This window comes from Vanessa atalanta, chromosome 22, assembly GCF_905147765.1.
Source record: "Vanessa atalanta chromosome 22, ilVanAtal1.2, whole genome shotgun sequence".
Taxonomy (NCBI): Eukaryota; Metazoa; Arthropoda; class Insecta; order Lepidoptera; family Nymphalidae; genus Vanessa; species Vanessa atalanta.
This window is the reverse complement of record NC_061892.1, coordinates 3,982,189-3,996,573: the sequence shown is the minus strand read 5'-3', so window position 1 is coordinate 3,996,573 and position 14,385 is coordinate 3,982,189. Positions and strand designations below refer to the sequence as shown.

The window sequence follows — 14,385 nt, the reverse complement described above, 5'->3', positions numbered from 1 at the left end:
ATGGAGAGATGACAGAAAAGCGTTACTTTCGCCTTTATAATATTAGTATATGTAGATATCGATGAAAAAAAACATACAAGTAAATATATAGGTTACATCAGAAACAATTTCCGATAGTATCATGTAATATATTTGTTTACCATACCTGAGATGGGCTGACAAGATAGATTGGTGTGTGTAGTGTATGCATCACGTGTCACAGTGTTGGCACGTCGTTGTCGCTTAGCATCTTATTCAAATATTTGCGAAAACCCTAACCGGAGATTCTCTGTGTAATCGGTCATTCATGCTTTGAAGGATAGCAGGACGATTCGAATTCGTATGTGTGTGTATCGCTTGCTGTGTAGAAAGACGCACCGCAATGGAACGGCTCAATAGTTTTCTTGCCTTTTGAGCGCGCAAGTCGATAGCATAGTTTAACCGTACTGATAGAGAACGTGGATCATATTTTTGTAATAGAAAAATCGCATAAGGATTATTGCCGTCTAGTAGTATATTGGGTTATATTCCTGAACTAAAATGATACCTACATTCAGCTGCAGCTGCAAAAAACAATCGATGCGATGACTGCCTAAAATAAGATCCAGGTAGATGTTCTAGTCCTCAGCAATACTTACATCCAAAGCGCAAAGATGCTAATTGCTACCGTAAATCCCAGTTTGCTTAAGAAATATACCTGCTCAAAATTACAGACTTGTTGACAAAGCCATTTATTTTTATAAGCGAAAGAATTGAAAAAAAATAATGAAATAAAGTTTCATCAGATGTTTGATTAGCATTTACACTCAATATTTTATCGAAAAGCATCCTTCGAATTGCTGTCAGAATAAAGGAAAACTGAGACATTTTAATTACAAAAAAAACAAGGGACATGACAACGCAAGTCCCACGTTAAGCGTCACGTTAACAATAAATGAAATAATGTTTAGAATTGCTATTTTACATGACATATTCTGAACATTTACTAATACGTAAACGTATTATATTTTTAGGTTCATTTTGTAAGCTTAAGGTCAAGTTTTATTGGTCATCCAATATTGTATCTGTTGCTACCACTTTAGCCATAAATAAATATATATCGTAAATGTAATTGAATATTCTGTGGAATTTGGGTCAATACTTCCTGTATTAAAGGGCGTTTGCTGTTCTAGGAATCTGACTATTGGGTGAGGAATGAAACTTTAATCAGTTATAATTACAATAAATAGCTGACGAACTTTAATAATTCTTAATAATTCTACTGTCTAGAATTATGATCTTATAATGTTCTCCTGACCGATATATTTATATATATTATATATACAGTAACAAATGACTTAATTCTTATAAAGCGTATTTATACTGTTAAATAATATAAATATCGAAACTACTAACACCAAGTCTTTTCGAAGAAAATTACCTAAATATTAAAATTACATTAAATCCATATCTTAGTTGCAAAGAAATAAGCAATCACGTACGATTTAATTAAAGAAGACTTTATTTTGTGATATGATAATAGGTTATAATCTAACATGGCGTGAGGAAGATGGTCTCTGGCAGGAAGCCTGGCCAGCGATCAGAGAGACGAGGATAGCGGGTGTACAGCAACACACTATATCGGGGCTCAAGTGTGGCACCAAATATTCAATACGAGTGACGGCCACTGACAGCGTCGGCACCTCTGCACCGGCACACCTCGACGTCATGACTCTAGGTGGAGGTGAGGAGAGTTAGCTTAAGCATCTTATAAATTAACAACCATATACATAATATATGCAAGTCAATACACGATACAAATCAATATTCCTTCGTGTATGTACTCGTGAGTGCTTTAACCTTTGAGGATTTGCGTAAGGCAGGATAAATATGCCAATATGACCTGATTTGATCATGTAGCTAGTCAATCACTCACTACTTTTGGCCAGAAACGAATTGGATAAAGATAAGTGAATAAAAATATTAATAATATCTCTTGTTGCAAACTTTAGATCCAAATTATTAAACCTATACTAAAATCACTACTTGCCTTACGACCAAAGGATGACCTTGAAAAAATGTTCTAGGCAAGCTTCGCAAGAACTGATTGCTCAAAATGAGCCGAGATCACAGTTTTGATTTCAAAAGTACCGATACTGAAAATATCATATAAATCATGAGTCATCAAATAGCTAATATATTAAGTATTTTACTAAAAACCTTTATTCATCTTTCTTTTTTATTTAAAATACGTAGGCAGACAAATGCTAAATTACCACATAAATAATATATGAGGCCTCCTAAGGTGGGGCATTTGTTTGCCTTCGTATTATATAAGTCATTCCTCACACAATCAATGCAGCGCTATTTATTACTAAGAGGAAATGTCATTGTCACAAAAAAATCTAATCTTGATATTATACAGAATTTTGGTACTCGTGGTATTTTTTGGATTTTTTTCTTTTGTTGCTCAATTATTGACAAATAAAATAAAAGACACGTTCACATTTATATATTTCATAACATAAATATTAGAATCAGAATCTGTTCTAGTTGTTCTTCATCTTAAATATTCTTTACACTTTTGTATAGACAGCACATTGTATGGATCCTGGATCATAATAAACGGTTTTATGTATTTTTTAAAAGCTCCAATAGCACCTCCTACAACCGACTGGCTGTGGAGCAATGCCTCTCACATTTACATACAACTGAGCGGGTGGGACGACGGTGGCTGTGACGTCACCAAGTGGGACGTGGAATATCGCTTACTTGGCAGCAGTTTCTGGCATCACGCTGAGAATATGGCGGTAAGTGACTTGATAAGCAATTTTATTGGTGAGATAAGCTATATCTTCTGATTTATAATTTATGAGTTTATTGGTCGTGTGATATAAAATTTGAGTTCCAAATTATTCTTAGAATTATATTGGAATTGATAATGTATTTTTTGCATTCTATTTTGAATCTTTTAAAGTGAATTACATTACTTCTACCTTTGTTAAGTTTTTCCTCCTAAGAAAATTCCATTTTAGTCCTTGCTCTATCAGTATTTTTAAATCTAAATCCAAAACAGCGCTCAACATGTAATGCTGCATATATACCTAAATAAAATCAGCATTTTTGTGTGGTCAACATTACCATAGCTTATAATATTAAAGAAGTCCAGTCTTCCATAAAAAAATAAATATTGAAATCGTTTTGCAAATATACGAGTAACATCTTTGATAATGAAAAGGTTAGACGCTACCACGGAGATGCAGTCGGTGACCATCATGATCATGTGTAACGGTAGCCCGTGTGTGCAGCCGGCCGACGTGGGCGCGGGCTGGGGCTACTCGCTGGGCGGCTCGTTCGCGGTGGGCGCGCTGCAGGCGGCGCGCTGGTACCAGCTGCGGGTGACCGCCGCCAACGACGCCGGCCGCGCCGCCGCGCTCTACACGTACGCCACCAAGACGCCGGAGGGCGGTGAGCTATATAGTCTTGAGACCTTATATGATACCATTTTATCAAACACGTACACGAATTGATATCATCAAACACCAGATTTATTTTCACTTTCCGTCTACCCTATCATTAGAGCTCAAGTTAATTTGGTTTTAGTAATAGTTACTAAATATAATCACGATTTTAATGAAAAACTAACAGTTACCTAATCTATAAAATCGTAGCATCAATTTTCATTAAAACTTTTGTCATTACGTAGAAGATTTGAGATCCCGTCAAAGTCGACGATGTGAAATTTATACCATTTTCACCGTAATATCCGAAAAACAATTATTATAATAATGTGAACTTCAATTTTAAGTGAGTAGTTAAATTTTAAATCGAGTAACACTAGTTCACCACAATTGGCTTTAAAGCAAAAGATTGTCAATTTGATATCTATCGAACAGTATCTCTTGTAAATCAACTTTAACTCTTGAGAACTAATCACTTCTACAAATAAATATTTTAATATTTTGACAATTTCAAACTCACCAAGCGCTGAGGCGCTCTTATGCTCGGTTACATTGCTACGGCTTTTTAATTTTTTTCGTAAAATATAATCAATATGACGCGTAACCCTTTATTTACATAGCGTCTTTTAAAAAACCTTTACGTCAAAAACTATACCGATTGTAACTCAAATGAATTATACAGCACAAAATACAACTGTTGCTTAAATAAAAATACACTACGTCTTCGTTTAGGAATTACATCTACGTGCTATATTATTAACGTCCAACGTATAAAGAAATAGTTTAAATACGTGTAATTCGACAGAGTTCTTGAAGTAATTACGGAATCAAACAAGAACTCAAGAGCACTCGGAAGTTAATGAGCGCTCGAAAGCTTAATTAGCGATTTAACTCAAGATTGCTAGTTGAGACTTGTAAAGAAAACTGGATCTACAACACTAAAATACCTGACAATTTCAAATTGAAATTTCAATTGTGATGCTGCTGGGTAATTAAAACAATTTTAAACTGCCATAATCGATCCAAAGTAATAGAAAAATTAAAGTCACGGACAGACAAAACGAGAGTAAGGTTGAGGAATAATAAAAAGAAAATATTTTAAAGTACTATTAACTAAAGAACGTCCGAAGCAATTGCGTTGATTTTTTTCCTGTAAGCGTAATCTGACTATAGATAAATCTCATCGAGATCATTACACGAGATTCTTTTCCAGTTTACACGAATAAAAATAACCTAACCTAACCAGACACATTTCATTAGTCAAAGGTTCCGCCTTAAATATTTATAGTTATGTCAGACAAAGACAATTTTGTCCGAATAAGAGATCTGACTGTAGCATACATTTTAACCATATTTGTGTTTCATTTGTAGAGGAAATAGGTCCTCCGTCTGAGTTCTTCGACTTGAACATGCTGGTCATAACGTGTAGTTCCATACTTCTCGTTTTGTGTCTGCTGGCCTTCACGTGCATACTTCTGAGGAGACAGAGGTAAGGACCGCTTTGATTCTATAAAATATATGCAATGATATAATTATAATTTTATTTATTCGGAAACATATTAATGGAAGTTAATATAAAAAACCAACACATTTGCGAAAACCGCAGCGTAAACGGCTGTTACGATAGAAGCGATAGTGTTCGTATAATTAATTATTAATAATTTAAAAAATACTCGTTCATAGAATGTTTCTATAATCATTGAAGCATTAGCATTAGCATTAGCAGCCCGTAAATGTCCCACTGCTGGGATAAAGGCCTCCTCTCCTTTGAGGAGAAGGTTTGGAGCATATTCCACCACGCTGCTCCAATGCGGGTTGGCGGAATACACATGTGGCAGAATTTCGTTGAAATTAGACACATGCAGGTTTCCTCACGATGTTTTCCTTCACCGCCGAGCACGAGATGAATTATAAACACAAATTAAGCACATGAAATTTCAGTGGTGCCTGCCTGGGTTCGAACCCGAAATCATCGGTTAAGATGCACGCGTTCTAACCACTGGGCCATCTCGACTCAATCATTGGAGAGTTTAAATAAATTAAATAATATATAGATCATTTATTTATTAATCACGTCCAGTTTTAAATACCACCATTTCTCATTGATATTATTTAAAAAAAAAATACTAAATATTTTAGGGTCATTTCCGAGATCGTCATTTCGAGAGAGACCAGGTGGTTTAGTGGTTGGAATTTACATGTGCTTGATTGAAGGAAAAAATTGCGATGAAACCTGCATGTGTTTAATTTAAATGAAATTCTGCCACATGTGTATCCCCCACTCGCATCGGAGCGCTTCAAAACCGCTGCTAAAGAGGGAGAGGAGAATTAAGCCCAGCAGCAATTACAGCATTTAGAGGCTGTTATTTTACTTTTTCTTTACCATCATTTCCGAGCAACCGTTATATCGGTGATTAAAAACATATTGCTTATTAAATAAGAGTCGTTTCCGTGGCAGACAAAACTATGCATCACAGTATCGTCATTCCATCGCCGATGAAGTGAAATCCAGAAACGAGAGCGTCGCCTCGCATTCCGAGCACAAGGAGCGTTACGCGCACACTCCGCGAATATACACGTCACCCGTTCATCCCAGGAAAAGTAAAAATGGTTTGTACTTTTTTATGTTATATACTTAATATTATTTAATGTAATAAGTAAATAATTCTATTACAAATGCCTTATATACAATGTGAAATATGGAAAGAGTAATAGTTATGTAAGAAAGCAGTCTAGCGGGATACCATTTAAGAGTTTAAATGCTGTCATCTCCGTTCGGAAACATTAATGTTGGACGGTAGAGCGTGTCATACTTCAATGCTGTAAAATGCTCAGTATTAAGCTTACCACTTTTTAAAACAACATCGTCATTAAATAGAATGCATTTGTTTAGTGGTTAGCTTATATAAGGGTTAATGTTGCAAATCCATAACTTTTTAAATCTATTAGATTATTCAGACTGGCAAATCAATTACCTAATGGTAAGTGGTCATCACTACTTATATATATCTCTATATATGGTTCTACAAAAAATATTAAAAAATGTAAAGTTTTTGACAAAAAAAACATCGATAAATAAGGCATATCAATACTAGATTATATTAAAGATAAAATAGCGTGGCCTTAGTATTTATTAATTTCTAGATAAGATTTATAAAAAATTTACTGTTCTTTGCTGACAAACTCTGTAATTAAAATGGTGGAAAATTGTATCTACTGAGTTTCTTGCCGGTTCTTTAGGTAGAATCTAGTTTTCGAAGCGGTGGTAGCACTTAATTGAACACTGTAACATGACGATTCAAAAGTGCTTTTATGAGCGTACTAGAATACATTCAAAACATAGTAATTTCTAAGTATGAGAATTGAGGTGGATAATGGTAGCATGTTTGAAGACTGGGTGGTACCTACATAAATGGGCTTTTGTTAATCAATATCTAATCACTATATTTATTTCACAGAAATGTTCGAGATCAGTCCATACGCGGAATTCGCGCTTGGATTCAGAACGTTCGACCACGTGGAAAACCAAGACCTGCCTAGCAGACTCCCGAGCAGACCTAGATTTGATACTGGTGAGTATTTACCTAACATTCAGTTAACAATAAAAAACGAGTTCATTGACACATAATCGACATCGAAGTTGGGTCTGACATAAATTCAGAAACTATAACACCAACAAACTTGAAATTTGGCAGGTAGGTTTTTATAACATCCGTTAAGAACGGGTTTTACAAAACTTAGGGGTGGAACATTAAATGGGTAAAACGGGGGTTGTAAGTTTGTGTTTTATAAATTTCTTAATTGGTTCAGTTAGTAATAATATAAATTAATATAATAAAATAATTAATTAATTGCTTATTTATAATATCAATTATGACAACCAACCGCAAGGAATTATGAGGGTCGATGATAAGTTATATTTAAAGATGTTAAACAGGAATTAATGGTCGTCATAATTCATGAACTGCTGTCCAATCAATGATTAGCTCGCCGTATCCTAAGAATTTAAATTTAATATAAGATCTACTTATACTTTTAAAATCAATGGATTCAATTTCCGACTAAGAAAATAATTAAACGACGAAAACTAACCATGCAGTTCTTATTTTTAATTAAAACGGCTTCGAGACTTCCTTGAGCAGCTCCTGTGGTTTCAGTTTTCTGATTATCCACGCCCCTTCGAAAGATTCGTCGGAATCTAGATTCCGATTTCACAAAAATTAAATGTTTTCTTTATAAATACGTCAGCTATTAATTTAAGATTTATGGTAAATTTAATGATATTTGGTAACACAAGGCACACAAATATAGAAACTATGTTTGGCGATAGAATATCTGATGAGTGGGCAGTATCTATCTAACAAGTAAAAACAAAAATGTTAAACACTCATTTATTTAATCTCCAATACTAATAAGTTGAAATTACGACATATATTATTTTCAACATATTACACATTACAACTCCAAATCAATATACAAAACGTTTGACTTATTATACTTTGGATTTCTTATACTTTAATCGCAAATTCACAAATTATCCACGCAATCACAATCTTAAAAATAACTATGTTTATATAAAGAAAAATGATACCAAGGACCAGTTTTACTTAAATCCAAAACGCCTCTCCTGTAATGTTTCCTTCGCTAGGGCGCCGAATAAAGTGACCTCGGCATCTGTCGATCACGCTAAGTAAGCTCGGTGCAGATGTCGCCACTTGTCAAAACAGGCTAGCCAACTTCGTACCGAATACATTTTTATTATAATTTAATTATTAATTTAAATGGTGGCAATACAAGCTTGCACAAAACAAATCAAATTTATCTTTTATATTTAAATCGGGTAGTTGAAATGTATCGTAAAATGTAATCAGTAAAATGGACTACCTGACGGTAAGTCGTCACCACCGCCCATATACATTGTCACGTTAAGAAATGTCAATCAACTCTTACATCAAAAAATCTCCACCAACCTTCGGAACTAAGATTTTACGTCAGTTGTGAAATAATGCTAGTACAGTTTAACTGTCCTTTAGTAATCAGAATATTTTCTATATACATAAAAAAATTTTAAAAAATTACAAATTTTATAATTTTCATAATTCTCAACTTAAAATGCATTTAAATATTTGCGAAAATCATTTTACAACTTAAATTAAGTTTTTAAGTTGACGCTTGATGCGGTGTTTATCTCGAGTTACCGTTAAAAGACTTTATGTATAATATAATAAAACTTTAATTGTCTCTGTACATAATATACTTTTGTATTAACGTCATAGCTATTAATGAGATAGCAAAGAGCAGTTTTCCACTTTTATATTTTATATTTTCATAAGATAGCTATGTGGTCACCATCGCCCAAATACATTGGTACCGTAAGAAACATTGCCAATTCCTTACATCACCAATGCCACACCAACATTGGGATAAAATGTTATATTTCGTGTGACTGTAGTTGGACTGACTCATTCATTTACCCTTCCAACCGGTTTAAACAACACTAAATATTTTTGAATGTGTTATGAGCGAGTGGTACGTATCCAGAACTTGCACAAAGCCCTACCACCAAGGCGCAGGCAAATAACTGCGAACAGCACACTCAGCAGTTATTCTAGCGCTAAGCAGCAATACTTTGTATTGCTGTGTTCCGATGGTGAGTGAGCCAGTGTAACTACAGGCATAAGGGATACAATAACTTAGTTTCCAAAGCGCATTGGAGATGTAAGGAATGATTAAAATTACGTCGTCTTATGTCTTTGGGCAGTTGTAACTACTTACCATCAGGTGGGCCAATTGCCTTCCAATTTCATAAATATATATATATATATATATATATATTTTAAACGGAAGTTAAGATCACTGCTACGATTATGTTCTCCTGAATTATTACTATTTCAAGTGTATTCATAAATGTGTTCATAGTATTTAACATTTTATAAATAAATTGGTATTATATACATGAAAATATTATTTGTATTTTCATATTTTTGATAAACGGTTCTTTTACGCTGCTTACGGTAGAGGGAACTGGCAGAAAACGTAACGTAAGGAAAAATCAATCATCCAGGCGACTCTTTCTCTTTGTCTCTAACTCTGTTTATCATATACCGTTTTATATTATAATGCTTAAGCTTATATTTTTTTAGTTTGTTTATAGCAATTTTATTTCTTATCATTCAAACTTTGATAATTTAAAAAATTCATTAAAGGAATTTCGTTTCGACCGCGAGTCTCAAGAAACCACTCATTTATATATATATATATATTTTCTTGTCATTTAATTATTCTCGAGGTTTTTTAATAAATTTAATTATGTTATGAGCGTACTCCTTCCTTAAACTTTTCATGACACATCACGATTGCAGACATCATATTAAATTAAGATTTTGTTTGTTTATTTATATAAATTTGTTGCGTTTTATTTTATTCTTTTTTCATCAGTTTTATTAGTTATAACCATTAATGTTTAATTTCCTATTTATTTTTTATCATTTATGTTTGCAATTTATGTTTGTCCTGAATAAACATTTTCTTATTATTATTCTTATTTGATTGTTAATAACACAAATATTAACTGTAACTGCTAACTGTGAATCGTTTAAGAGGGTTCAACCCACTCAGGTGGGCCTGTTCAAAGCTCTACCACCGCTGTCTGAAACACGAAGATAAATTGCCGTATAAATGAAACACAAAGCATTATTCCAAGTCTCTTATATTAGTCCATTTTCTAGATAAATTCTAAATCCATCTTCAATTTAATGTTTCGTTTTCAGCGCACATTACAAACGTAGGGAACAATTTCCGGTTACATTGTTATTTTGGTACACGGATGAATTTATTTAAAGCCATTTGTATGTGGAATGAACAAACACAACCGCACATTTTCATCTATTATATGTTTTTAACCGATTCAGATTAATCAATTTGGTACTTTATTTTTATTTTCGTACCTTAGAACTACGTTATTTAAGATCCAATTTGAAAAAAAAAATCTTTTTTTTTAAATACTTATGTACTAAATATTTCAATTCAAAATAGGTGCTATAGGAATTAGGAACTTGTTCATATATTGCTAAATATTCTCGAAATTAAATAAAAAACCCATTAATTTAATTTAAACTTTATTATCCATTACATTTTTTTTATATTAATATATTTGTGGTGTTCATTAATTAAAGTAATATTTCTTCATACATTTTTAGCATATTGAGGAGATATTATCACGAGAGAGAGTCTCGTGATAATATCTCCTTAGCTCATAATAGATGACCGACAGAGTATACTTGGTAAAAACTTTTTTACCAAGCAATTATTCCTTGCGGTCAATAAAGTTAAGTAAAAAAATAAAAATAAAAATCGGTTCATTACAATGGATTGATTACTTCTAAAAGGAAAAGTCGTATATTTTAAACAAATAAAATGCTTAGTGTGCCCATATACAATGTCCTCCGGTAATTTTGTTCTTTTCTTTCCTTTTTTAAAGTTTCAACAATTCTAAATTCAAATTCATACAAAACAAAACATCGACATTATTTTTTTTTCTTTTAATAGTGTATATCATTTTGAAATAGGCATATATTCTCATTTTCAAAATTAAATGATAGCCGATCTTTTCTACAATAATTTAGACATTATTTTTTACCGTTTGAAAGTCGCTATCCTTTGTTGTATATATCATTGTACACGCTAAATTCCAAATTCAAATTCTCTCCCAACTGATGAGTATCATCCAGATATTCATATTTTTACCATTCAAAATTTGATATCCTTTGTAATACACGCTAAATTCGAAATTCAAATTCTCGGCCAGTGTCCCATAAATCGTATCCTCTGTGTCAATTATTGTCTTCCGTTGCTCCAATTACTATGAGATACAACACCATACTGTACAAGGTACAGTTAAAATTGAATCATCCTCACAAAGGGTATATTCCTTTGAAATATGAGTTCGCTCAGAAATCTATGTGCCCACGATACGTGGACTTTGTTCTGTTGTAACTCGATTATGCCTTCATTGATCATTGGAGAGAAAGTACACTTAGTTTCAAAATTCAATAGAAATACGTGTAATAAGACCTTCTTCATTCGTTCTCGTTTGATTTTATTAGACAAACTGTTGGTGTTAATCGAATTACGATTTTGCTGTTCTATTTTGAATTGGGATAGAATATTATGATAAAATCCGAGATGGCCCAGTGGTTAGAACGCGTGAATCTTATCGATGATATCGGGTTCAAACCCAGGCAGGCACCACTGAATTTTCATGTGCTTAATTTGTGTTTATAAATCATCTCGTGCTCGGCGGTGAAGGAAAACATCGTGAGGAACCCTGCATGTGTCTAATTTCAATGAAATTTTGCCACATGTGTATTCCACCAACCCGCATTGGAGCAGCGTGGTGAAATATGCTCCTAACCTTCTCCTCAAAGGGAGAGGAGGCCTTAGCCCAGCAGTAGGAAATTTTCAGGATGCTAATGTATTATGATAAAAAATGAAGTAAACGTACAGTAACCGGACATGACACCTAAAATAAAAGGTTTTTTTTTATTATTTTTTTGTCAACAGTCATAAAATCTCAGTCTCCTAGAATTAGAAAAGGTCTCCCGAGATGGCCTTAGCCCAGTAATGGGACATTAACTTCCACCATTATTACCATTAATTTAATGGCTGTTAAATATACTTTTCTTATTGTATTATAGTCGTATTCATTAGCCATATAACATGCTGCACAACTTTTCCAACCCAATGGAAAGAAGCACTTATAATACCAATCCATAAAACAGGAGCAAGACACAAAATAGAACATTATAGGCCTATTTCAATATTGAATACTATAAGCAAGATTTTTGAACGAGTGATTTACAATGCAATTGCACCAACTATCCATAAATCAATTCCACTAGAGCAACACGGCTTCATGCTTAAGCGATCAACACAAACAAATCTATCTGTCTTTACCAATTTTGTTCATATGGCTATGGATAAAAAACAACAAGTAGATGTGATATACACGGATTTTCAGAAGGCGTTTGACCGGGTAGATCATGTGATTTTACTACAAAAGCTTCAAGCTCTCGGAATCAAGGGCGATTTACATAGATGGTTTTGCTCGTATATATCAAAAAGACAGCAAGCTGTTGTCATAGGCAGTGCTCGTAGTGATTTTGTACACGCAACCTCAGGTGTCCCACAGGGTTCTCTTCTAGGCCCATTATTATACAACTCTTATTTATACGACATATATAGATGTTTCAAATATTCTCGTTTCTTACTATTTGCAGACGATAAGAAAATCTATAAGGCTATAAATAATATTTCGGATTGTGTGGAATTGCAGCATGACTTAAATAGTCTTTCCAATTTCTACAAAGAAAATAAAATACTCGTCAACATTAAAAAAACAGTAAATATAACATTTTCAAGAAAAGTAAAAAATATTGAATTTGTCTATTACATAGATAATGACCCCATTCAAAAGGTAAACACTGTGAGAGATCTTGGAATTCAGTTGGATCATAAATTACTGATGACAGAACATATAGAAATTATAACTGACAAAGCCTATAAACAACTAGGCTATATTAAACGTGTATGCAAAACATTTACTGATGTTGATTCAATAAAAATGTTATATTTTTCATACGTTCGAAGTGTTTTAGAGTACTGCTGTAGCATATGGTCACCAAATTCTTCAAAGTATAGGGATAAACTAGAAGCGATACAAAAACATTTTTTAAGATTCCTGTGCTTTGTGGATTTTAGAGAATATAAAAATTATACAGAAACCTGTAAACATTATAAAATAGAAGCTTTAGAAATCAGACGTCGGCAATGTGATATGTATATGTTATACGATATACTAGCTGGACATATAGATTGTAACGACTTGGTCAGTGCTTTATATTTCAGAGTACCCAATCGTCGTACCCGTCACACAGAACTATTTTATACACCTAAAGTACATACAAATTATGCACGTAATTCTATCCTTAGCCGTATAGTCAACACATACAATGAGTCATATTCAGAAATAGATTTGTTCAACATATCAAAAACAACTTTAAAAAAAACACTGAAAAGTAAAGATGCAGTTAGTTAAAACACACGCACCAACACACACGCGCACACACATACACGCACACACACACACACGCGCACACACACACACACACACGCACACACACACAACAATTCTCATTCAATTAGATTCTCAACTTAATTTTTTGTAAATTTTCTTAAGATTGTCTTCTAGTTTGTAAAAGAATATATTATAGAACAAACGGTGTAATCCTATTTTGGTTTTTAGTAATTGATATATTATATTTTAAGTAAAAAGTTGTGTATTGAAACTGTTGGATTATCTAATAAATAAATAAATAAATAATATCTGTATATATATTTTCTCTAATTAAATACAAATCTAAAATTAAAATGTATGTTTTTAATGTCACTCTGTAGACTTTTACTGCAAATAACTGATGTAATGAAATAAAATAGTAGTTGACGAAAAAAAAATTAAACCAAGTTATATTGTTAACGAAATCCAATTAAACTTTCACGCGGACAAAGTCGCGGAACAAACGTAGTAGTAAATATATTTAAAAATAAAACAGCGCCACTACGAGCGCATATTGGCGGTCGTTCTTGGAAAAAATGTCGATTCGAACCGGTGACAAATTTACGTTAAATTAACTTCCAAAGGAATCTTGTACAAACCTATTGAAATGGAATGTTTTAATTAATATTGTGTTATTGAAAAACAATATATGTTCCTATCTTGTATTACGACATATAACGATAATTATCTTGATTTTGATTCGCAATTTCATAATTGGATTCCAACGTTGCACCGCAGTGCCGATAAATTAGTACACATGTATACCAAAAGGGGGGACTTTACCCGATTTCATTAATCAATTAGTTAACCTGACTTCTATTGTACATCAATTTGACATATTATGATAAATAT

General features: G+C 33.0%; 1 protein-coding gene across 1 annotated transcript in view; it reads left to right on the top strand.

The window, feature by feature from the left end:
• The window catches only part of LOC125072689 (Down syndrome cell adhesion molecule-like protein Dscam2), a 97,252-nt gene that overhangs the window by 70,672 nt on the left and 12,195 nt on the right, over positions 1-14,385 (top strand). Inside the window, exons 25-30 of the mRNA XM_047683354.1 lie at positions 1,502-1,702; positions 2,608-2,768; positions 3,267-3,426; positions 4,791-4,908; positions 5,878-6,029; positions 6,878-6,991. Coding sequence (XP_047539310.1) covers positions 1,502-1,702; positions 2,608-2,768; positions 3,267-3,426; positions 4,791-4,908; positions 5,878-6,029; positions 6,878-6,991 — 906 coding nt within the window. The remainder of the gene's footprint in view (positions 1-1,501; positions 1,703-2,607; positions 2,769-3,266; positions 3,427-4,790; positions 4,909-5,877; positions 6,030-6,877; positions 6,992-14,385) is intronic.